This window comes from Macaca fascicularis, chromosome 10 (assembly GCF_037993035.2).
Source record: "Macaca fascicularis isolate 582-1 chromosome 10, T2T-MFA8v1.1".
NCBI classification, from domain to species: domain Eukaryota; kingdom Metazoa; phylum Chordata; class Mammalia; order Primates; family Cercopithecidae; genus Macaca; species Macaca fascicularis.
The window spans coordinates 35320698-35343380 of NC_088384.1; the positions used below are offsets into that span (position 1 = coordinate 35320698).

The window sequence follows — 22683 nt, forward strand, 5'->3', positions numbered from 1 at the left end:
CTCCTCTGTTACAATGCTGCTTTTATTGTACAGCACATTTCTACATATGTTTCATTCTATTTTTTGAATTCTGTACTTCATTGTTCTCTCAGTGTAGTTATGAATCAACATCACACTTTCAATTTCCAAGTATTTACAATACATGAAAGGAAAGTTTATTTTTTATATTCAGACTTTTATGGGTATTTTTGTTGATTCTTCTTTGCAATAAACTTTCTTATCCCCAGAGCACAGATAGTAGCTATATTGGAGTCAAGCTCAATTCATGAATTGATTAAAGAATCACTGACCTCTTCATACTGTTAAATATACTTTTGTAAAATTGTGGTTTCATTATTTTTTATTTGTCCAAACCCATTTCCCATTTTATACGTTTTTACAGCAATTCTGATTTGGTTAAATTTTTAAAATATACTATGCTGTAGAATCCTGACAGTGTCTTTTTACATCTATGATCATGAACACATGGCATTCTCATTAACTCTATGAATGCAGTTAATAGTATTAGTGGATTTCCTAATGTTGAATCTCACTGTCCTCCTGCCATGAAGGATGTCTAGTCATGCTATAATACCCTAATATGTTGATACAAAGGCTTCTCATATTTATAACTTTTACTTTTATATCCATATGTCCTATTTGTCTGTAGTATTCTGTGTGTCTCAATCCAGTTAATGGTCTTATTTATCACCCTTACATATCCTTCCAACATTTTGGGGGGAATGTTTAACTGCTTTATAACTCTTATACAGGTTAAGTGACATTTGTTTATTGTTTACTGAACCTTTTTTTTTTTTTTTTTTTTTGAGATGGAGTCTCTCTCTGTCCCCCAGGCTGAAGTGCAATGACACGATCTCAGCTCACTGCAACCTCTGCCTCCCAGGTTGAAGCTATTCTGTTGCCTCAGTCTCCAGAGTAGCTGGGATTACAGGTGCATGCCACCATGCCCGGCTAATTTTTGTATTTTTAGTAGAGATGGGGTTTCACCATGTTGACCAAGCTGGTCTCAAACTCCTGACCTCATGTGATCTGCCCACCTCAGCCTCCCAAAGTGCTGGGACTACAGGCGTGAGCTACCACACCCGGCCTACTAAACTCCTTTATACTGGAACTTATTTGTGTATGAGAGCTCTCTGTTGATAAATTCTTTGTTATTTCTATTATTTCATTAACATTTACCCCTACTGAGATAGAGATTCTAAATGATGGACCACCCAACTGGTACTGTGTTCATAATATTGTTAATCACAGTAAAAGTAGGTATTCTTTTAGAAAATCAAGGCTGAAAGCAAAAACAAAAACAAAACAAAACCACACACACACAAGAAAACAAAATAAAACTTACACTGACCCTCTCCATCCATTAGTGGCATCAACACAGAAATATAACCAAATGGACCAAATGAGGGAGCCAGATAATCAGACCAAAATTATGTAGAGTAAACACGTATTTCAGAAACACACCAAAGACACTCAGATTGAGAAGCCTGGATAGTCACGTGCAAAGGACTGAAGTAAGACCCTTACGTTGCACAAGACACAAACATCAACACAAAATAAACTGAACACCTAAGTCTAATCCTGAAACCAAAAAAGCTCTCAGGAAAAAACATAGGGTGAGTGTCTACTTTGGGGAAACCTGAATCTGTGAACACAAATTGCAAAAAGAGAAAATTAGGGAGAATATACCCATTAACAATACAATGGCTTCACCACCTCTTTTTTGTATTTCCCAATGGGACACAGAAATCACTGCTAACAAAAGCAAATGTAAACATGTTTGACAAAGGACAACTTTAAAATTTCTAAACAAGGAGAAAACAATAAACCCAAAGAAAAGGCATCCTACATATTGGGATAAAATTATGGAAAACCATGTATCTGAAAGGAACTGTTATCTAACATACAAAAGAAACTAAAGCTACTAAGTGGGCAAAAAGATGAAACAACTAAAACCTGTATTTATCCAAACAATCTGCTACTGGCATAAAAATAGAAAGGCTTCCCAATGGACAGAATGAGGGAGTCCCATATGCCACCCAAATGTATATACAGTGAACACATTTTTCAAAAGAACACAAAAAGACACAATGGGAAAAGGAAAGCCTCTTCGATAAACAATTTTAAGCAAACTGGATAACCACATGAAACAGTGAAATAGGACAAAAATCAATGTAAATTACATTGAAGACCTAAACTCAATCTGGAAACCACTTACTTCTCTTAGGAAACATAGGGTGAGAGTATATTTTAGAAGACTAATCTATGCACACGCGTTGTAAAATGTAAAATATAAAAATAAAAAGAAAAGAAGAAAAATAAAAAAAAACCCATAGACAATGCCAGGGTGTGACAATCTTTCTCACTTTTTTTTATTTTTGAGATGGAGTTTCACTCCTGTTGCCCAAGATGGAGTGCAATGGTGCGATCTTGGCTCACTGCAACCTCCGCCTCCCAGTTTCTTTTTTTTTTTTTTTCCCAGTTTCGAGTAAGTCTCCTGCCTCAGCCTCTCGAGTAGCTGGGATTACACGGATGCGCCACCATGCCTGGCTAATTTTTTGTATTTTTAGTAGAGATAGGGTTTCTTCATGTTGGTCAGGCTGGTCTTGAACTCCCAACCTCAGGTGATCCACCTGCCTCAGCCTACCAAAGTGCTGGCATTATAGGCGTGAGCCACCGCGTGTGGCCTATTCACTGTTTTCAGTTGCACACAAAAGTCACCACTAGCATATAAACATGTGGTACTATGGAAAACATTGGATCTTATGTAGGGAAAAGAAAACAATGAACCAGAAGAGAAGGCATCTCACAGACTGAAAGAAAACTATGGAAAATCCTGTCTTTGAAAGGGGTCATTATAAAATACGTGCAAGAAACTAACACTACCATGTGGGGGGAAAATAAAAACAGAAGCAAAAACAAACACCCAAGCTAAGTTTGGACCAAGGACCTGAATAGACATGTCCGAAAAGTAGACGTGAAACTGACTCACAGGTAAAAGAAAAGTTTCTCAAAAGCTCTAATCCTCATGAGAATGTCAAGGAAAACCACACTGAGATACCACTTCCACCCTCATAGAATGAATGTTACCTAAAACAAAAATAAAAGTTTGAAAAGGAAACAACCGGTATAGACTTGCAGAAGGGGAAACTCTTCTAATACACGATTGGTAGGAATGTCAATTTGTACACACATTAGGAAAAACAGCCAGAAGTTCCTCAAAGTAAAAACGCCATTTCATCTAGCCATCCTGCCATTGGCTATACATTTACAGCCAATGAAATTCCTGTGTGGAAGAGATACCTGCCTTGCCCTGGGTACTGTGGTACTCACAATAGCTAAGACAGGAAATACACCTACCTGTTCATCCATTGATGAAGGGATAAGGAAACTGCAATATACATCCAGAATGGAATATTCTTCAACCATAGAAATGGGTGAAATCTAGTCATTTGCAGCCATGTGGAAAAACCTGGGAGACATTATGTTAAAGGAAATGAGCCAGGCAGAGAAAGGCATATACTGCATAATCTCATGCATGTGGGATCTAAAACACTTCACCTCATAGAAGCAGAAAGTTCGACAGTGGTTACCAGAGGCTGAGGAAAAGAAGGGACCTGGGCAGAGATTGGTAATGGGTACAAAGTTACACTTAGAAAACTGAGATCAATCCTGCCCTTCTCTTCTATAGCAGGGTGACTAGGGTTAATATTGTAGTGAATTTTCCAAATAGCTGGAAAGGATTCTGAATATCTTCTCCACAGACAAATAATACCTAGAGGACTTCATAGATGCTAAATATTGTGATTTAATCAATATGCTAGGTGTACCTATATCAAAATGGCCCCTGCATCCTCTAGTTATATACATATATTCTAGGGCAATTTCTTTTCGTTTTTTGTTTTAAACGATGCCAACGATGCTAAAATTCACATGGAACCATGAAACGCCCTGAATTTCGAAAGCAATCCTGGAAATACAAAGTACGTGGGATGCATCACTGTCCTCCATTTGAAATAACATTGAAAAGCTAGTTATCTAAATAGATGACTGGCATTAACCGAGAAATCCAGACCAACTGATAGAATGAGGGAGCTCAATCACAAACCCAAATTCCTAGGTAGTGTACACATTTTGTAAAAGAACACCAAAAGACATGAAAAAGAAGGGGAATCGGTTTAATAAATTGTTTTGAAAATTGGATATCCCTGTGTAAAATAATAAAATAGGACCCCTATTGTGTAAAAGGCATAACAATCAACTCAAAATGAATTAGAGACTCATAAACAAAACTTGAAAGAATCAAGCTCCTCCCATGAGAAGACATACGGTGTGGGGATATTTAGGTCAGCAGGGATCTGTGCTTACAGTGTGCCAAAACAAAACAAAAACACAGCGGAAAACTCATGGGTGATGGATTAATTTGGCCATGATTTTTTCTTCATCAGTCACCTACATCACAGGGAATCAAGAAAACAGACACATGTGGGACTGCATCACCCTCTAGAGTTTGTGCCCAAGCAGATAAAAAAAAAAAAAAATCCATGAGAAAAAAAAAAAAAAAATCCTGCAGTTTACAAGAAAGGTTTCGGCAAACATACATCCGATAAAAGGTTGTCTTCAAAATATCTAAGCAACTAACACTACTTACTAGCAAAAACACAAAAGAGAAACTAATAACCAAACAAAATGCGGCAAAAGAACCTGAACATACATTTCTGCAAAGAAGACATAACATTGAAAACAAGTTTTAAAACCTTGGATAGTATCACAAATCATGAGAAAGATGTAAATCAAACAACACACATATCATCTCACTATAATTCAAATGGATGTTATCAAAGTGATAAAACATATCAAGAGACACAAACTCTGGTGTAAATTTCCAGAGAGGAACTCGTTTGGTAAGAATGTTAATTAGTATACATACTACAAAAACCAGTGGGAGATTCCTCCAAAAATTAAACCTACAACTACCACTTCATCTAACAATTTTACTACTAAGTATACCTTCGGTGCAAAAGAAATCAGTCCTTGCAAGAGATATCTGCCATCCTATGCGAACTGCAGCACTGTTTACAACTGCCAAGATAAAGAATAAACTTACCTGCCCATCCACACATGAAGGGATAAAGTAACTGGTGGATGTCTACAAATAGAATAGTATTCAGCCAGAAAAAGAGAATGAAATTTCATCATTTGGAGCCATACTGTTGAACCTGGAGGACATCATGGTAAATGACCTAAACCAGGCAGAGAAAGAAAAACACTGCCACAGCTCACTCATGTAGAATCCAAGATAAAACGCTTTATTGCATGGATCTAGAGAGCACAATAGTGGTTACCAGAGGTTGGAGGGAAGAGGGGGCACGGACAGAGATCAGAAATAGGTACAAAATTACACTTAGGTGAGAGGAATGAATTGTTCCTCTGTTCCACAGCACAGTGACTAGAGGTTAACACAAGATCATACCTTTTTCACAAAATCTGGAAAAAAAGATTCCAAATGTTTTCACCACAAAGCAATTAACAACTGTTTGTGATAATGGCGACTCTTGTAAATGCAAGATTCCCAATGTTTTTTCACCACAAACACTCTATATGTATACAAATGTGCCCTATTTATGGACCTTTACATTGTAAAAAAATTAACAGAAATAAATACATAGTGCTAAAAATCACAGGGAACCACAAAAACAATGAATATCTAAAGGAATCCTGAGAAATACAATCAAAGTGAGAACCCACAATCCTCGATACCAAATTAAACTGCCAACTTGTAATTATGCAGCCGATATACGCTACTTGCATAAAAACAAATACCTAGAAATATGGACAAAACAGGGAGGACAAAAACATGATCAGCACAAATATGGACACAGTCAACTGACTTTGATAAAGAACACTACAACGTGGAAAGCAGAGTCTGCTCAATGAATACCTTTAAGAAAAATTGTATCTGGATTCAGAGGCGAGAAATAGGACCCTTATTTTACACGATGTATGAAAATCAACCTCCTCACCCACAAACCGAAGGCCAAAACAAAATACCATAAACCACAAAATGTTTTTAACTAAAACACAGGTTGAGCATATATTTTGGGTCACCTGAATCTCTGCTAACCTTTGCAAAGAGAAAAAGAAACAAACACCCTGGAAGAAAAACCTCATTGACAATTAAATGCTTTGTTACCGACACATGTTTTCTAATATGGGTGACCACGATTACATGCATGAAACGCAAAAAAAACAAAAACAAAAACAAAAACCATATGGGACTACATCAATCTGAAAAGTTTCTGCATAGCAACGAAAACTACTTTCCAAATAAAAAAGCATCCTATAGATTAGGCAAAAATTTCAGGCAATCATGTAATTCACGAGTTGTTGTCAACTAACGTGTACACAAAAAACACTACAAAGTAGAAAAAAAATCCAATCTAATATTTCACAAAGAACCTGAACAGACAATTCTGCACAGATATAAAATCGAACAACAGATAAGAGATAAGGTCCTCAAAATTAACTATTCATTAGAATACTGTAATTCAAAACCACATGCATATAATCTCACGCTTATTGAATATTCCTAGAAAAAATTTTAAAAATAGGAGGGACTGGAAGTGGTGGCTCACGCCTATAATCCCAGCACTTTGGGAGGCCGAGGCCGGCGGATCACCTTAGGTGAGGAGTTTCAGACCAGCCTGACAAATATCGTGAAACCCCGTCTCTACTAAAAATAAAAATACAAAAATTAGCGGGGCGTGGTGGCGGGCGCCTGTAGTCCCAGTTACACAGGAGGCTGAGAAGAGAATTGTTTGAAACCGGAGGCGGAGGTTGCAGTGAGCCGAGATGGCGCCACTGCACTCCAGCCTGGGAGACAGGGCGAGACTGTCTCAAAAAAACAAAAACAAAACCCCCCAAAATTGGAATGGGGGTGTGGTTTTGGAGAAAGGGGAATTCATACGCTGTATGTGGAAATGAAAATTAGGGTACACACCATGGGAAACAGCTAAATAGCTGGAGACTCCTCCAAAAATTGAAACTACAGCTGTTCCCCGCTCTAGCGAGGTCTCTTTCTAAAGACCCTGAGGCATCAAAAATAACCCTAGACTCCAGCTCAGAGGCCCGTGGGGCTCGGAGGGACCCGGGTCCAGCGCTTCACCGCCGGCTCTGGGCCAGGGCGTTCCCATAGGCCGGTCGCGGGTCGCACAGGGGCACAGCCTTCCCGGCCGGGGTGCGGACGCTGCAGCGGCCAGGATCCCACAACCGCCCCCGCGCTGACGACTCGGGCCCAGATGCCCACGAAGAAGTCAGGGCCCGAAAGCAGGGAGCGGCCGGGAAGGAGCAGGGAGACCCAGAGGGTTCCCAGTGGGGTTCATCCCCCGTCACTTACCGCCGAGATCTGCCTGTTCCTCCACCAACACCTGCCTGTTCCTCCACCAACACACGGAAACCACCGCAGCTTCTGCGAGGCTCGCTCTGACCACGCCGCCGCTGGTGCCCGGGCCTCGCACGAAGCGCAGTCTCGGCTTCCGTAGGGGCCTGCACGCTGGCAGCGTCCCTCGTGCCAGGCTGAAGCCCCGCCCCCTCTTAAAGGGGCCGCGGCTGGGACTGGCCAGAAGCTGCTTCGGTTTACACAGGCTGAACCTCTGCCCAGCCCCAGGGGTGGACGAAAGGCCCCCAGTCTCTCATCCTCCCGGGGTCTAGGGCCCTAGAGGTCGCAGGAGCCATTCCTGTGACCCCAGCCCCTAGATCGGCTCCTTTTGCCTGGGGAGCGCCCGGGACCTGCCCCTGCCCTCCTCTGGACCTCAGCTTCACCATCCGCAAAGGCAGCGGCCTGGCTGGAGCTCTGGGGTCCCTCAAGCTCGGCGCCTCGGGATCCAGGGTGGTCTCCCCTGCCCCTCTGCAGAGGGGGCCCAAGAACCACGGAAAGCTGGGGGTTGGAGGGACAGTCCTGAGGGCAGCAGGGCCTCCTTGGCCCTCACTGTCGGCGTTCGTCCTGTGGGAGCCCTGGGGCCTCGCTAGGTCCCAGACACCTGCGGCCTCACCAGGGCTGCCTGGGTCACCGAGCTCCCCAGGAGGCAGGCAGGGGCCCTGGGGTCCAGCGCTGCCCCAACCTCAACTCCATTCTGCGTCAGCACTCGCGAGGGGGTCCTGCGGACTGGACCCAGACCTACCCATTCCCAGGGAGAGGGACCCGCATCCGTCTCTGTGACACCCACGGAAGGGGCCGTGCTGACCTCTCCCGGGGATCTGGGGGCAGGTGGGGGAATCCCGACCACCTCTTGAAGCTCGCTGAGCCTCCCACCCCAGAGGGCGCGCGCAGGAACAAAGGAAAGGACGGAGAGCCCACATATTTTCAAACTTCCATTTCCATTTTTTCTTTTTTTTTCCCCCTCCAGAATGAAAGACGTGTGTAGCTTCGTCGCCTGCACATCATCCATTCCTCAGGGTCGCAGTGCGGATCCAGCCCGCCGGTTGCCTCTAGGGTTCTGGGCGCCTGGCGGTCCGCATACAGCCCCGGGCCTGCTCAGGTGAGGTCTGCGGCCGCCACAGCGCTGAGGTCCAGCCTGGCCGGGGCGCACGGGCCGCTGGGGCGCTGGCTGCGAGGCTCCGGGGAGGTGGAGCGGGAGGTTGTCCCAGGCCCTGGCTGCAGAACTCTTGATGTCGTGCCTGGCACCCTCCATCCACCGCCTCGGAGCAGCGCTCCAGAGCCCCAGCTGGGGCAAGAAGTCGATCACTTCGTTCTTCATTCGTTGGAAAAATTGAAAAGCACATTATAATCCCTGGAACGACTACATCAGAGATAGAGCAAAAAATTAAAATAGGATTGTAAATGCCACATTGAAATAAGTTTATTTAAAAAATGATAGTCAATGGAAAAACAGGATCAGAAGACAGGAGAGAGAGAGATAACAAATAAGTTATCTGACTGAAACAATTAGAAACTAACAGTAAGACATATTGGACATCTGAAAATATGTGAAAATTTAACAACCCACCTCTAAATCATTGGATCAAAAAAAAAAAATCACAAGATAAATTGGAAAATATTTTGAGCTGCACTCTGGTCTGGGTAACAGACTGAGACCCGGTTTCTAAGAAAACAAAGCAAAACAAACTTCAAAAAGCTATAAAATTAAATGCCAACTTTCCCCTTTACCCAAACTCTCCATGGCTCTCCTTTGCCCTCAGAGTCAAGCCCATGCTTCTCACTGTAGGCTCCAGGACCTAGGTGGCCTGAGCAGTGCACACCCTATCACCATCTCCTCCTCTCATGCTGTCCAGTCACACAGACTCTTTGTGCTTCCAAATGCCAAACCTTTGCCGCTGTAGTTCCCCCTCCCAGGACCAGTCTTGCCCTAGACCCTCCCATTCCTGCCTCTTCCTGGCTTGGCTGCCTCTTTCTGGTGCTTCGGGTCTCAGCTCAAATGTCACCTCTTCAGAGAAGACTTCCTTGAAATCTCTGCCTAACACAGCCTGTATGAAGGTCAACACTTTTCTCTTTTTCGACTTAGGTTTTGACATAAAGAAGTTTCATAAAAATGACTTGGGCAGCTATCATCTATTTAAAATGTCTGACTTTGTTGAAATAATTTGGGCTTTCCTGTTACTTTGAGTTTTGATAAAACAACTGTAAAGCCATCTGCCTTTTTAAAAAAAAATTGAGATTGATGTATATTTCTTTTTTTTTTTTTTTCTTTTTTTTTTTTACAGATGGGGTCTCATTCTGTCTCCCAGGCTGGAACACAGTTGCTCATAGCTCATTGCAGCCTCAAATTACCTTGCCTTTGTAACAGTAGGTCCTCAGTCACCTTTGTCATCTATGGATGCTGGTTTACTTAAGCTTTCTAATTATTTGGAGGTCAGCTTAGCTCAGTGGTTAGCACAAGTTGCTAATTAATGCTCAAGTATGAGGGTGCCAAAGAAAGGGGTAGGAAAGTGCAAGACTTAGCTTCAAATGCCCAGTCCCCGACTCATCTGCTCAGGCCCCTACCTAGCCTCTGCATCTAAGCCAAACTACATGCCTTCTCCCCTTAGAAGCCCTCTTGGATTTCTCCTGTCCTGTCTTCCCTGCTCTATCCTTGGGTCAGTGGATCCACCTATCTGCCTCTGTGCTGGGCAGATGCCACAGCTCTCTGTTTTCTGGCTGGACAAGGCAAGGGGGCAGGTGTGTGTGTAGAAGATGCCTCCCTAAACCTTGGCCTTTGCCTCATGCCTGGCACATTCAACCTTTGCTGACACCTCCCCAGAAATGCCAACCTCACCAACATCTGTAGAATGGGCCGCCAGGGTCTGTCTGGAGCTTGGGTGGGATTTTTCACCTGACTAAAATACACACACACACCCTGGGCTTCCAGGTCTGCATTCCTTGACTGGTTTTTCACACCTGAGTCCAAGACAGGTCAATGGTGAGTGGCTGGATTTGCAAGCATGTGTATTTCTGGGCAGGATATCAGCTGGGGCAGTCTGAGAGGAAGCTGTCAAGGGAAGCTGAAGAGGAGGGAGTCAGTCACATCTCTCTTTACCTGTTACACTCTCTAAATTTTACTGTTCACTCCTAGGCCTGATCTAGAGGGCTGTCTAGTCTAGGAGAGACAAAGCTGGATGTATATACTGCCAGCCCCATTGGGTCAGAACTACAGGGGAAGAATGGGGACTGTGGGATTCCAGAGGAATGACAGGGAGGGCTTCTTGGAGGAATGTTTTTTTTTTTGAGCCGAGTTTTTTTTTTTTTTTTTCTCTGTAGCTCAGTCTGAAGTGCAGTGGCACAATCACTGTTCACTGCAGCCTTGACCTTCCATGCTCAATTGATCCTCCTGCTTCAGGGTGGAACTACAGGCACATGCCACCACACACAGCTAATTTTTATATTTTTTGTAGAGATGGGGTTACACCATGTTGTTCAGACTGGCCTCAAACTCCTGGGTTCAAGCAATCCTCCTGTCTTGGCCTCTCAGAGTGCTGGAATTACAGGCATGAACCTCCTCATCTGACCTGAGCTGAGTTCTGAAGTGTCACTAGGAGTTGGCTAGGTGGGGAAGGGAAAAAAGGACTGTCTAGACAGAAATATTTATCAAAGATAGAGAGAAGTAGGCAGGAGCTGATTAGGGCAAGGTGTTTGAATGTCAGGTTGGGTGCAGAAATTTTCTCACAAGGCCAATGTGGAACCATGGAGAATGTGTCAGCAAGGGAGGCCATGATTAGAGCTTGATCTCTCAGGGGCAGAGTCAGGGACAGTTTGGTTCTTTGGTGATGGAATCAGGAGAGTTGCAGTGTCATGGGGGGTAAGGAGAGTTAAGCCCTGCATCAGCTCATCTGCACTTGTCACCTCGCACCAGAGTTGGTGGGGCACCTCCTGATGTTCTGGAGGGTCAAATAAGCTGTGAGACCCAGTGACTTACAGTGTGAGGTACAGACCAGCACACAGCGGGTACCACCCCAGCTCTGCTCAGATGGACACAGCCCTGACCTCATCTCCAGCCTCCTGCCATCTCCACCCCGGCCCTGATAGTCCCGCTTTCCATGGTAGCCATGAGCTGCATGTTAAAATGATAAATCAACCCCATCCCTTCTCTCCTCAAAACCCTCTCATAACTCATCTTTGCTCTTAGACTAAATCCCAGAGCCTCCTGCATCTCAGAAGGCCCAGTGTGGCCCAGCCTCTGTGGCCTCTCACCCTCCCCACCCACTCCAACCTCACTGCTGTTTCTCTCCCCCTTGGGATCCTTGTACCTGCTGTTCCTTGTGCATGGAATTCACTTCCTGTCTCAGCTCTAGGATCTCAGCCCAGAAAGGCCCCCCAACTTCCTGCCTCTTGGCGGGGGGCGGGGGGGTTCCCCTGTCACGTGAGCCCTGCACTAGCCATAGTGTCTCTGTAACTAAAATTGAGACAGACTGAGAAGGGGCTTAGTTGCGCCTTCTATGCTCAAGAGACTCAGGCCCAAGCTCAGCCCGGTCCCTGCTGTCATGAGACCACAGGCATAGGGGTCATTTGGGGGATGACCTTGGCACTGGGTCGTGTGGGATGGTGTCACCTCCAGCCTCCAGGGACCCATCCTAGCCATGGGAATGTGTCCAATTCCTGTCCAGGATTAAAATTAGCCCTGGAGATTACATTAGCAAGATTTAGCAAGTCAAGCTGGAGCTTAGGGGCTAGAGCCCATAGCCTGGGCTCTGCAGAGCTGTGGCGGCTGAGAGACCCAGCCCAGAGAACATGGAGGTATGTCTGGGGTCACACAGTGGGCCACAAGTACCATCTGAGGTGTCAGATACTTGTGGGCCTGGGACACCTGGATGATGAAGGGTCCTGCCCAGACTGCATGGGCTGGAGTAGTGCCAGAGGTTGGGGTTCTGAGAAGCATCTGTGGCCAATCCCAGAGAATGACCTGAATTTCCTGAGAGTTTGTGGCCAGGCCCTGTGGCAAGCGCTTGGCATTTCATGCCTGCCCTAGAGGTCTGTTACCTGTCCCATTCACAGAACAGCAAATAGAGGCCTAGGAAGCAGCCTCCCATGCTGAGAGCCACCCAAGGGTCATAGAAGAGGCTGAGACCCAAGCACAGGCCCACGTTACCCTGGGGAGGTCACTCATCTGAAGCCTCAGTCATCTGTGACATGGCAGAGGCTAGGAGGTAGAGTGTGTTCACACAGGTGGCAGAGCGGAAATGTCCCCTGAAGGTCTTAGGGGCCTGAGGATGGCGTGCCTGCTGCAGAACAGGCAACATGATTTCTTTTTATTGAGGAGCCTTGCATGGGCATGCTGGAGAAAGCCTTGTCCCTGACATGGCCCAGCAGCCTCCTGCTTCTGAGACCCCCACCAGGGGGATCCATGATCCCTTGAGGTGGGGTCCAGGGTTTTTCCTGAGTCACCAAGTGGACCCCTGGACCTAAACTCTGGTCTGAGGGCTCCAAGCCAGAGTCTTTCCAGGGAATCCCTGTACTCTTGCACTGGAACAGGGTGGAGTTTCTGTCATTCTCTTAAAAAAAAAAAAATAGAAACAATTCACTGGTGGTTGGGGGAAATTGGAAGATTCATGTAATCAAAAAGAGTTAAAAGAGACTGGGTGCAGTGGCTCATGCCTGTAATCCCAGCACTTTGGGAGGCTGAGGCCGGCTGATCACCTGAGGTTGGGAGTTCAAGACCAGACTGACCAACATGTAGAAACCCCATCTCTGCTAAAAATATGTAATTAGCCAGGTGTGGTGGTGCTTGCCTGTAGTCCCAACTACTCAGGAGGCTGAGGCAGCATAATTGCTTGAACCTGGGAGGTGGAGGTTGCAGCGAGCTAAGGTTGTGCCATTGAACTCCTGGGGTTCAGCTGGAGTTCAACAGCGAGACTCCATCTCAAAAAAAAAAAAATTGGAAAAGTTGTTGGGAATATAATCCACACAAAAATATCCTCAATCACATTAGCATGGTCAACATGCCAATTCAAGAAATTTAGAGTACCTTTGTGAGGTACTATGCAGGACAATGATCACCAAGACACAGTTTTCAGATTCTCCAAGGTCAATATGAAAGAAAAAGCCTTAACAAGAGTTAGAGGAAAGGGTCAGGTCACTTACAAAGGGAACTCTATTAGGCTAACAGTAGACCTATCAGCAGAAACCTTACAATCCTTAAAATCTTGGGAGCCTATTTTCAGCATCCTTAAAGAAAATAAATTCCAACCAGTAATTTAATATCCTGCCAAACTAAGCTTCATAAACAAAGAAGTAATAAAATCCTTTCCTGGAAAGCAAATGCTGAGAGAATTTGTTACCATTACCCTAGCCTTACAAGAGGTTCTTTAGGGAAATGAAAAATGAAACCTGCTAACATAAAAGCACGTTTAAATACATAGCCCAAAGACCCTATAAAGCAGCTACACAGTTGAATCTACAAAACAACCAGCTAACAAAACAATGACGAGATACAAATATCACACATCGATATTAACCTTGAATGTAAATGATCAAAACACCCCACTTAAGAGGGACAGAGTGGTAAGCTGGAAGACTCAACCATATACTGTCTTCAAGAGACCTATCTAATATGTAATGCCATCCATGGGATGAAAGGAAAGGGTTGGAGAAATCTCTCATACAAATGAAAAACAAAAAGACCAGAGGTTGCCATTGCTATGTCATATAAAACAGACTTTAAACCAACAACAGTAAAAAAAAAAAAAAAGGAAAAAAGGATTACATAATGATAAAGCATTTAGTTCAACAAGAAGACTTAAAAATCCTAAATATATAGGCACCCAACATTAGGACACTCTGATTCATTAAACTAATACTTCTAAACTTGCAAAAAGACTTACACAGCCACACAATAATAGTGGGGGATTTGAATATCCCACTGACTGCTTTAGACAGACTGTTGTGATGAAAACTAACAAAGAAATTCTGGACTTAAACTTGACACTTGACCAATTTGACCTAATAGAGTCTTGTTATTTTATCTAACTTACCATTCTGTCCATTTTAGGTGGGGTTGTTTAGACCATTTACATTCAAGGTTAATATTGATATGTGAGATTTTTATCCTGTCATTATTTTGTTAGCTGGTTGTTTTGTAGAGTCAACTATGTAGTTGTTTTATAGAGTCTTTGGGCTGTGTACCTAAGTGTGTTTTTATGTTAGTAGTACTCCACCCAATAAACACATAATATTCCACATGCATATTCTTTTTATCTGCATATAGAACACACCATAAGATTGGCTACGTGCTTGGCCATAAAGCAACTCACGATAAATTCAAAAAAGTTGAAATTAGACCATACTCTCAGACTACAGTGCAATAAAAACATAATTTAACACCAAGAATATTGCTCAAAACCACAGTTATATGGAAATTAAACAACTTGATCCTGAATGACTTTTGCATCAACAATAAAATTAAGGCAAAAATAAAAAATTCTTTCAAATTAATGAAAACAGAGACAAATCATGCCAAAATTTCTGGGATACAGCAAAAGTAGTATTAAGAAGAAAAGATAAACTTTGCTAAATGCTCACATCAAGAGAATAGAAAGATCATAAATTAACAGCCTAACATTACACCAAAGGAACTAGATTGACAAGAACAAATTAACCTTGATGCTAATAGAAGAAAATAGATAAAATCAGAGCAGAACTGAATGAAATTGAGATACAAGAATTTATACAAAGCATCAAAAATCAAAAGTTTGTTCTTGGAAAATATGAACACAATTGATAGACTGCTAGCTATATTAACAAAGTAACAAAAGGAAAGACCAAAATAAGCACAATCAGAAATGGCAAAGGTGACATTACTACTGATTCCACAGAAAGACAAAAGATCTTCAGAGACTATTATGAACACCTCTATGCATACAAACCAGAAATTCTAGAGGAAATGGACAAATTCTTGAAAACATACAACCTCCCAAGAGTGAATTAGGAAGAAGTTGAAACCCTGAAATGTCCAATCTTGAGTTGCAAATTGAAGCAGTAATAAAAATCTACCAAGCAACAAAAGCCCAGGATCAGATTGATTTATAGCTGGATTCGACCAGATATACAAAGAACAACTGGTACCAATTCTGCTGAAACGATTCCAAAAAATAGAGAAGGGACTCCTCCTTAACTAACCTGTGAAGCCAGTGTCACCCTGATATCAAAACTAGCAAAGACACAAGAAAAAAAAAAACCTACAAGTCAATATCCCTGATAAACACATAACAAAAATTCTCAACAAAATACTAGCAAACTTAATCTAGCAGCACATCCAAAAGTTAATTTCTTTTCCTTTCTGGAATCAAGGTTGTTTCAACATATACAAATCAATAAATGTGATTTACCGTATACACAGAATTAAAAACAAAACCCACATGATCACCTCAATAGATGCAAAAAAAAAAAAAAAAAAGCTTTTGATAGAATTCAATGTCTCTTTGTGTTAAAAAAAATAAACCCTCAATAAAGTAGGCATCAAAGGAACATACTTCAAAATAATAAGAGCCATCAATGACAAACACACAGCTAACATTATACTGATTGGGAAAAAGCTGGAAGCAGTCCCCTTGAGAAGTAGAACAAAAAATGATTCCCATTCTCACCACTTCTATTTGATGTAATACTGGAAGTCCTAGCCAGGGCAATCAGGCAAGAGAAAGAAATAAAAGTCATCCAAAGAGAAAAAGAAAAAGTCAAACTATTTCTTTTAACTTATGATATAATTCTATACCTAAAACCCTAAAGACTCCACCAAAAGGCTTCTAGAAGTAATAAACAACTTCATTAACATTTCAGAATAGAAAATCAATGTATGAAAATCAGTACCATTTGTATACATCAATAATGTTAGAGCTGAAAGCCTAATAAGGAATGCAATCCCATTAACAATAGCCACAAAAAGAATAAATCCCTAGGAATATATGTAACCAAGGAGGTGAAAGATCTCTACAAGGAGAGCTACAAAACACTGCTGAAAGAAATCGTAGATGACAAACAAATGAAAAAAAATTCCATGCACATGGATTGAAAGAATCAAAATTATTAAAATAGCCGTACTGCACAAAGTGATCTACAAATCCTATCCTATCAAATTACCAATGCTATTTTTCACAGAATTAGAAAACACTGTTTTAAAGATTATATTGAACCAAAAAAGATCCCCAAGAGCCAAAGCAAACCTAAGTAAAAAGAGCCAAACCAGAGTCATCACATTATCCAACTTCAAACTACGCCACAAGGTTACTGTAGTAGCCAAAACAGCAAGCTACTGGTATAAAAACAGATACATAGGCCAATGGAACAGAATAGAGAACACCGAAATAAAGCCACATACTCACAAATATCTAATCTTCAACAAGTTAAGAAAAATTTGCAACATCAGTCTTGGCAAATAATTTATGAATAAGTACTCAAAAGCAATTGCTACACAAAACCAAAAATTGACAAGTGGGACTTAATTAAACTAAAGAGCTTCCATATAGGAAAAGAAATTATCAATTGAGTAAATAGAAAACCTACAGAATGGGAGAAAATATTTGCAAACTATGCATTCAATAAAGACCCAATATCCAGAATCTATAGGGAACCTAAACAATTTAACAAGCAAAAACCAAATAGCCCTATTTAAAAATGGGCAAAAAACATGCAGAGACACTTCTCAAAAGAAGAAAAAAGACATATAAGTAGCCGAAAAACATATGAAAAACTGCTCATTATCAGAAAAATGCAAATAAAAACTATAATGCGATACCATGTCATACCAGTGTGAATGACTTTTGTTAAAAAGTCCAAAAATAACAGATGTTGGTGGGGCTGCAGAGAAAAGGAAATACATACACTGTTGGTGGGAGTGCAAGTGAAGTAGGCTACTATGCAGGGCAGTTTGGAGATTTTTCAAACTACTGAGTTGAACTATTATTTAACCTAGCAGTTCCATTACTGGGTCTATACCCAAAGGAAAATAAATCTTTCTATCTGTACCCACATGCACCCTTATGCTCATTGCAACACTGTGTACAAAAGCAAAGACATGTAGTCAATCCAGGCACCCACCAATGGTGAATTAGATAAAGAAGTGTGGTACATATACACCATGGAATACTATGCAGCCATAAAAAAGAATGAAATCATGTCCTTTGCAGCATCATAGATGCAACTGGAGGCCATTATCCTAAGTGAACTAATGCAGAAACAGAAAACCAAATACCACGTTTATTCATTTATAAATAGAAACTAAACTTTGCGGCCGGGCGCGGTGGCTCAAGCCTGTAATCCCAGCACTTTGGGAGGCCGAGATGGGCGGATCACGAGGTCAGGAGATCAAGACCATCCTGGCTAACACGGTGAAACCCCGTCTCTACTAAGAAATACAAAAAATAGCCGGGCGAGGTGGCAGCGCCTGTAGTCCCAGCTACTCCGGAGGCTGAGGCCGGAGAATGGCGTGAACCCGGGAGGCGGAGCTTGCAGTGAGCTGAGATCCGGCCACTGCACTCCAGCCTGGGCTACAGAGCGAGACTCCGTCTCAACAACAACAACAACAAAAAAAAAAAAAAAAAAAAAGAAACTAAACTTTGCATACACATGGACAGAAAGATAGGAACAATAGACACTGGGAAATACAGCATGGGGGAGAGAGGGGGTTAAGGGTTGAAAAGCTACCTATTGTGTACTGTGTTCATTGCCTGGGTGATAGGTTCAATTATACTCAAACTTCAGCATCATACAATATGCCTTTGTAACACACTTGCCCATGTACCCTCTGAATCTAAAATTGAAATTATAAATGAAAGAAATGGATATGAGAACTTTCATGAAGGGTTGGCCTGCCCCTTCACACCTGTGGGTATATCTTGTCAGGTGGGACGAGAGACTGAGAAAAGAAATAAGACACAGAGACAGAGTATAGAGAAACAACAGTGGGCCCAGGAGACCGATACTCAGCATACCAAGGACCTGCACTGGCACCGTTCTCTGAGCTCCCTCAGTTTTTATTGATTATTATTTGCACTATCTCAGCAAGAGGAATGTGGTAGGAGAGCAGGGTGATAATAGGGGGAAAGTCAGCAAAACAACATGTGAGCAAAAGAATCTATGTCACAATTAAGTTCAAGGGGAGGTACTATGCCTGGATGTACATGTAGGCCAGATTTATATTTTTCTCCACCCAAACAACTCAGACGAGTAAGAATAACAAGACAGCACTGCTGCCAACATGTCTCGCCTCCCGGCATAGGGCGGTTTTTCTCCCATCTCAGAACTGAACAAATGTACAATCGTGTTTTATAGCGAGACATTCAGTTCCCAGGGGCAGGCAGGAGACAGTGGCCTTCCTCTACCCCAACTGCAAGAGGCTTTCCTCTTTGACTAATCCACCTCAGCACAGACCCTTTATGGATGCTGGGTTGGGGGATGGTCAGGTCTTTCTCATCCCACGAGGCCATATTTTAGACTATCACATGGGGAGAAACCTTGGACAATACCCGGCTTTCCAAGGCAGAGGTCCCTGCAGCTTTTCGCAGTGCATTGTGCCCCTGGTTTATTGAGACTAGAGAATGGCGATGACTTTCACCAAGCATACTACTTGTAAACATTTTGTTAACAAGGTATGTCCTGCACAGCCCTAGATCCCTTAAACCTTTATTCCATACAACATATGTTTTTGTGAGCTCAAAGTTGGGGCAAAGTGGCTGGGGCAAAGTTACAAATTAACAGCATCTCAGCAAAGCAATTGTTCAAGGAACAGGTTAAAACGGAATTTCTTATGTCTTTCCTTTCTACACAGACACAGTAACAGTCTGATCTCTTCTTCTCCCTTCATTTCATATTTGTGTTTCTGTCTGGTTTGGCAGATAAGCTTGAAACTCAGGAGGCACATTTGGAAACCTTAACTTACCATATTATACTACTGTTCTCTTTCTGCATTCATCTACTTAGGATAATGGCCTTCAGCTGCATCCATGTCACTGCAAATGACATGATTTTATTATTTTTTTAGGGCTGCGTGGTATTCCATGGTGTCTATGTACCATAAATTCTTTATCTAATCCCCATAATACTTTTATCCACCTAATGCTTGGGATGGCCGGCAATAGACATTCCAAGTGTTTCCCCAGGGTTGCCCCACTAGTTTTTAGTGAATAATTGTTGAGAGATTGAACTTAACACCCACTGCCAGTTGCTCTTAAACAGTTGTATTGATGAGATTATGCTAACTTTTGAAGACTTGTCATTGTTACAGCAACACCTTGATGCCTTATGCAATCTTCTTCAATCCAGAGCATGGGCAACGAACCCACAAAACATGCAAGGCCCCGAACTTTCTGTAAAGGTCTTGGGGGTCACTTCGTTGGGCAAAACATGCCTTATCTCAGGTACAGTCATTGACAAAATACAATTTTCTGTGCCTAGAACAGTTAAATTGTTACAAAGTTTCCTAGGTTTTTTAATGACACTGACAGGCTTTTATTCCACATTTAGCTCAATGTTTGTGTCCACTATTCTCACTAGTAAAGAAGGGGTCTTGTTGGTGCTGGGATAAAGAACAAGAGGAAGTGTTGGGAAGGTTAAATACACATGGTTCAGGAACAAGCCTGAGGTGCCCCCCTTAGCAGGATACCAATGTCTTTAGATGTGACCATAAGCCCTGAGAGGACAAGTTGGGCCCTCTGACAAGTCCAGCATGGGAGAATAGAATTCCTCTAGAATTTTGGTCACAATATTGGAAGGGTGCTGAAACCTGCTGTTCCTCACCTGAACAACAGGTGCTGGGAGTATATAAGTCCTTGCAGCAAGTTGAAACCACAACTGCTGCTTTGCTGGTAACAGTGAGAACAGGTCTCCCTAACAAGGGTGGAATAGAAGGCTTGTTTGTCAGGCCTCCCTTAACTATTGCCCAGGCCTCCACTTTACAAAAGTGGCTTGTATATCTGAAACGCTGTAGTGCCCTCTCCATAAGTCCCTTGGGAGATGAACTGCATGCCACATTAGAGCCAGTACAGTATGACACCAATGCTTCCCCCATTGTGGAGCCCCAACAGGAGATGTCTCCAATGGTACATGAAGACACAGACCCTATTCCTGAAAATGTTGGTACTCAAATTGGTCAAGCCAAAGTAACCTGTGTGTATGGACAACAGTAGCTGTCAACTAGCAGATACCATATGATTTGAGACAAGAACACAGCAAAGTAGTCACTAGACAGATCTCTGAGCTGCATGGTTGGTTTGTACTTATGACCTATCACCTGTAGTTTTCTGTACAGACCATTGGGCAGTATTTAAGGGTCTTACAACTTGGCTCATCCAGTGGACCCAGGATGACTGGCATGTGCTGAGAAAAACCCTGTCGGGGGCTGCCATAGGGAAAGACATTTGAAAAAGGAAACAGGAACCCACTGTGAGTCTAATTGTATATCATGTTTCAGTACACTGGTCAGATTTGCCCCCGATAATATAAAAGTTGATACTCTAGCAAAAATTGGAACACTAGATCCCTCGAAATCCTCTGAACTAGTTGATTAGGTGTGTAGACATAGTGAGTATTACAGTGCATAGTAAGTATTAAGTGGCCTGGCAAGTAGCAAGGGGAACAGGATTGCCTCTGTTTATGCAGATTCAGTGGTAACAGTAACAAACTGTTTCGTTTGCTACTGCTGTGCCCTTGCTGTATCCCACATACATTGAGACAAGTACATAAGACAAAAGACAGCCACCTTTGTGACAGACTGGCAGAGAGATACATTGAACCCCTGCCAGTAAGCTTGAGACAAAAGTATGTGCTAACATGTGGATACTGCCATGGGATTGTTGCAGGCCTTCTCTTGCAAAAAGGAAAATCAAACAGCCACTATGAAGGATTTGGAGCAACTCCGTGTCACGTATGGATATCCTTGATGTATTGATAGCGACAAAGGCATATATTCCACTTGGCACGATGTCCAAGATTGGGTGCGTAAAAATGACAGAGATTGAAGATTTCACTTACCCAATCCCCAAGGGGCACAGTTAACTGAAAAGAAAAATGACATTTTAAAGGCACAGCTGTGAGCAATTTGCAATACAATACCTTGCATGCAGGGGTAAAGATTTTGCCTCAGGCCATTTGAAACATTAATTCAATTGAAATAAATACAAGGCTAACACCATACCAGCAATTTCTATTAGGGTCTGGGACAAAACACTCCACAGGCCAATAACTGGAAAATGGCCTTTTTCAAAGAGAATTCTGGGTAGCTGTTTCACAGGGTCTTTTGCCACACCTGTAACCTTAAAGATAATATCAACACTTTTATCACTTAGGCAACATGTTTGGCATGAGCCCCTAGCCCATAGTGTTCAGGCCGCCTATGTTCTAATCAACAAAGATGAACCTAGATGGGAAAAAAATGTCCCATTAAGTATCTTCTAAACCTGTGTTTTTTTTTTGTTTTTTTTTTTTTTTGAGACGGAGTCTCGCTCTGTCACCCAGGCTGGAGTGCGGTGACCGGATCTCAGCTCACTGCAAGCTCCGCCTCCCGGGTTCACGCCATTCTCCCGCCTCAGCCTCCCGAGTAGCTGGGACTACAGGCACCCGCCACCTCGCCCGGCTAGTTTGTTTTTGTATTTTTTTAGTAGAGACGGGGTTTCACCGTGTTAGCCAGGATGGTCTCGATCTCCTGACCTCGTGATCCACCCGTCTCGGCCTCCCAAAGTGCTGGGATTACAGGCTTGAGCCACCGCGCCCGGCCTTCTAAACCTGTTTAAAGTTTTTGTTCCTGCTGCTGATCTGCTTTATGAAAGAAGAAATGAAACTTTTCCTATGGTGGGCTATTCTGCCATCTCCTTCTCCCAGTGGCTTTCTTCTTGGTTTAGATCTGGGGGTTCATGGTAGCAAAAGCTGTAATTAATTCTTGATCTTGTACTTGTCATAGGTATCACTTCTTGTTGTTTGTGCTGCTGTTGTGGTCTTTTCTTGCAATTGGCAAATAAATTTGCAAAATATGTGGCACTGGATGACTTCCTCTGAAAGCTCAGAGACCATCACAGAAGAGGTGAGCACATGGGATTTTAAGAGCCAGATTAGAGGGGTGGAATGTGAGAACGAGAGTGATTTTATTACAAATGCTGATCTTCAGTGACAAATGTAACTTCAGACTAACCCCAAGTCTGAGGAGGCCTGCACATATCTAGTTGATGTATTACTCTTTATGTAGGAACACTGATTGGCTGTAATTTTCC

General features: G+C 42.7%; 1 protein-coding gene, 1 long non-coding RNA gene and 1 pseudogene across 2 annotated transcripts in view; 1 reads left to right on the plus strand and 2 right to left on the minus strand.

Annotated features, from left to right (window-relative positions):
* The window catches only part of LOC102117684 (uncharacterized), a 130809-nt gene extending 122678 nt beyond the window's left edge, over positions 1-8131 (minus strand). Inside the window, exons 1-4 of the mRNA XM_074003170.1 lie at positions 8070-8131; positions 7822-7906; positions 7397-7652; positions 3361-3472 (exon numbers count right to left, since the gene is read on the minus strand). Of these exons, the coding sequence (XP_073859271.1) occupies positions 3361-3472; positions 7397-7652; positions 7822-7906; positions 8070-8131 (515 nt within the window). The remainder of the gene's footprint in view (positions 1-3360; positions 3473-7396; positions 7653-7821; positions 7907-8069) is intronic.
* Positions 8132-8401: 270 nt separating this feature from the next.
* Positions 8402-13748, plus strand: LOC141407877 (uncharacterized). The gene is made up of 2 exons (XR_012419045.1): positions 8402-8537; positions 9721-13748. It is a non-coding gene; the product is annotated as an uncharacterized lncRNA (long non-coding RNA).
* A 4578-nt stretch (positions 13749-18326) lies between these two features.
* Positions 18327-19182, minus strand: LOC141407876 (uncharacterized; annotated as a pseudogene).
* Between the last annotated feature and the right edge of the window lie 3501 nt (positions 19183-22683).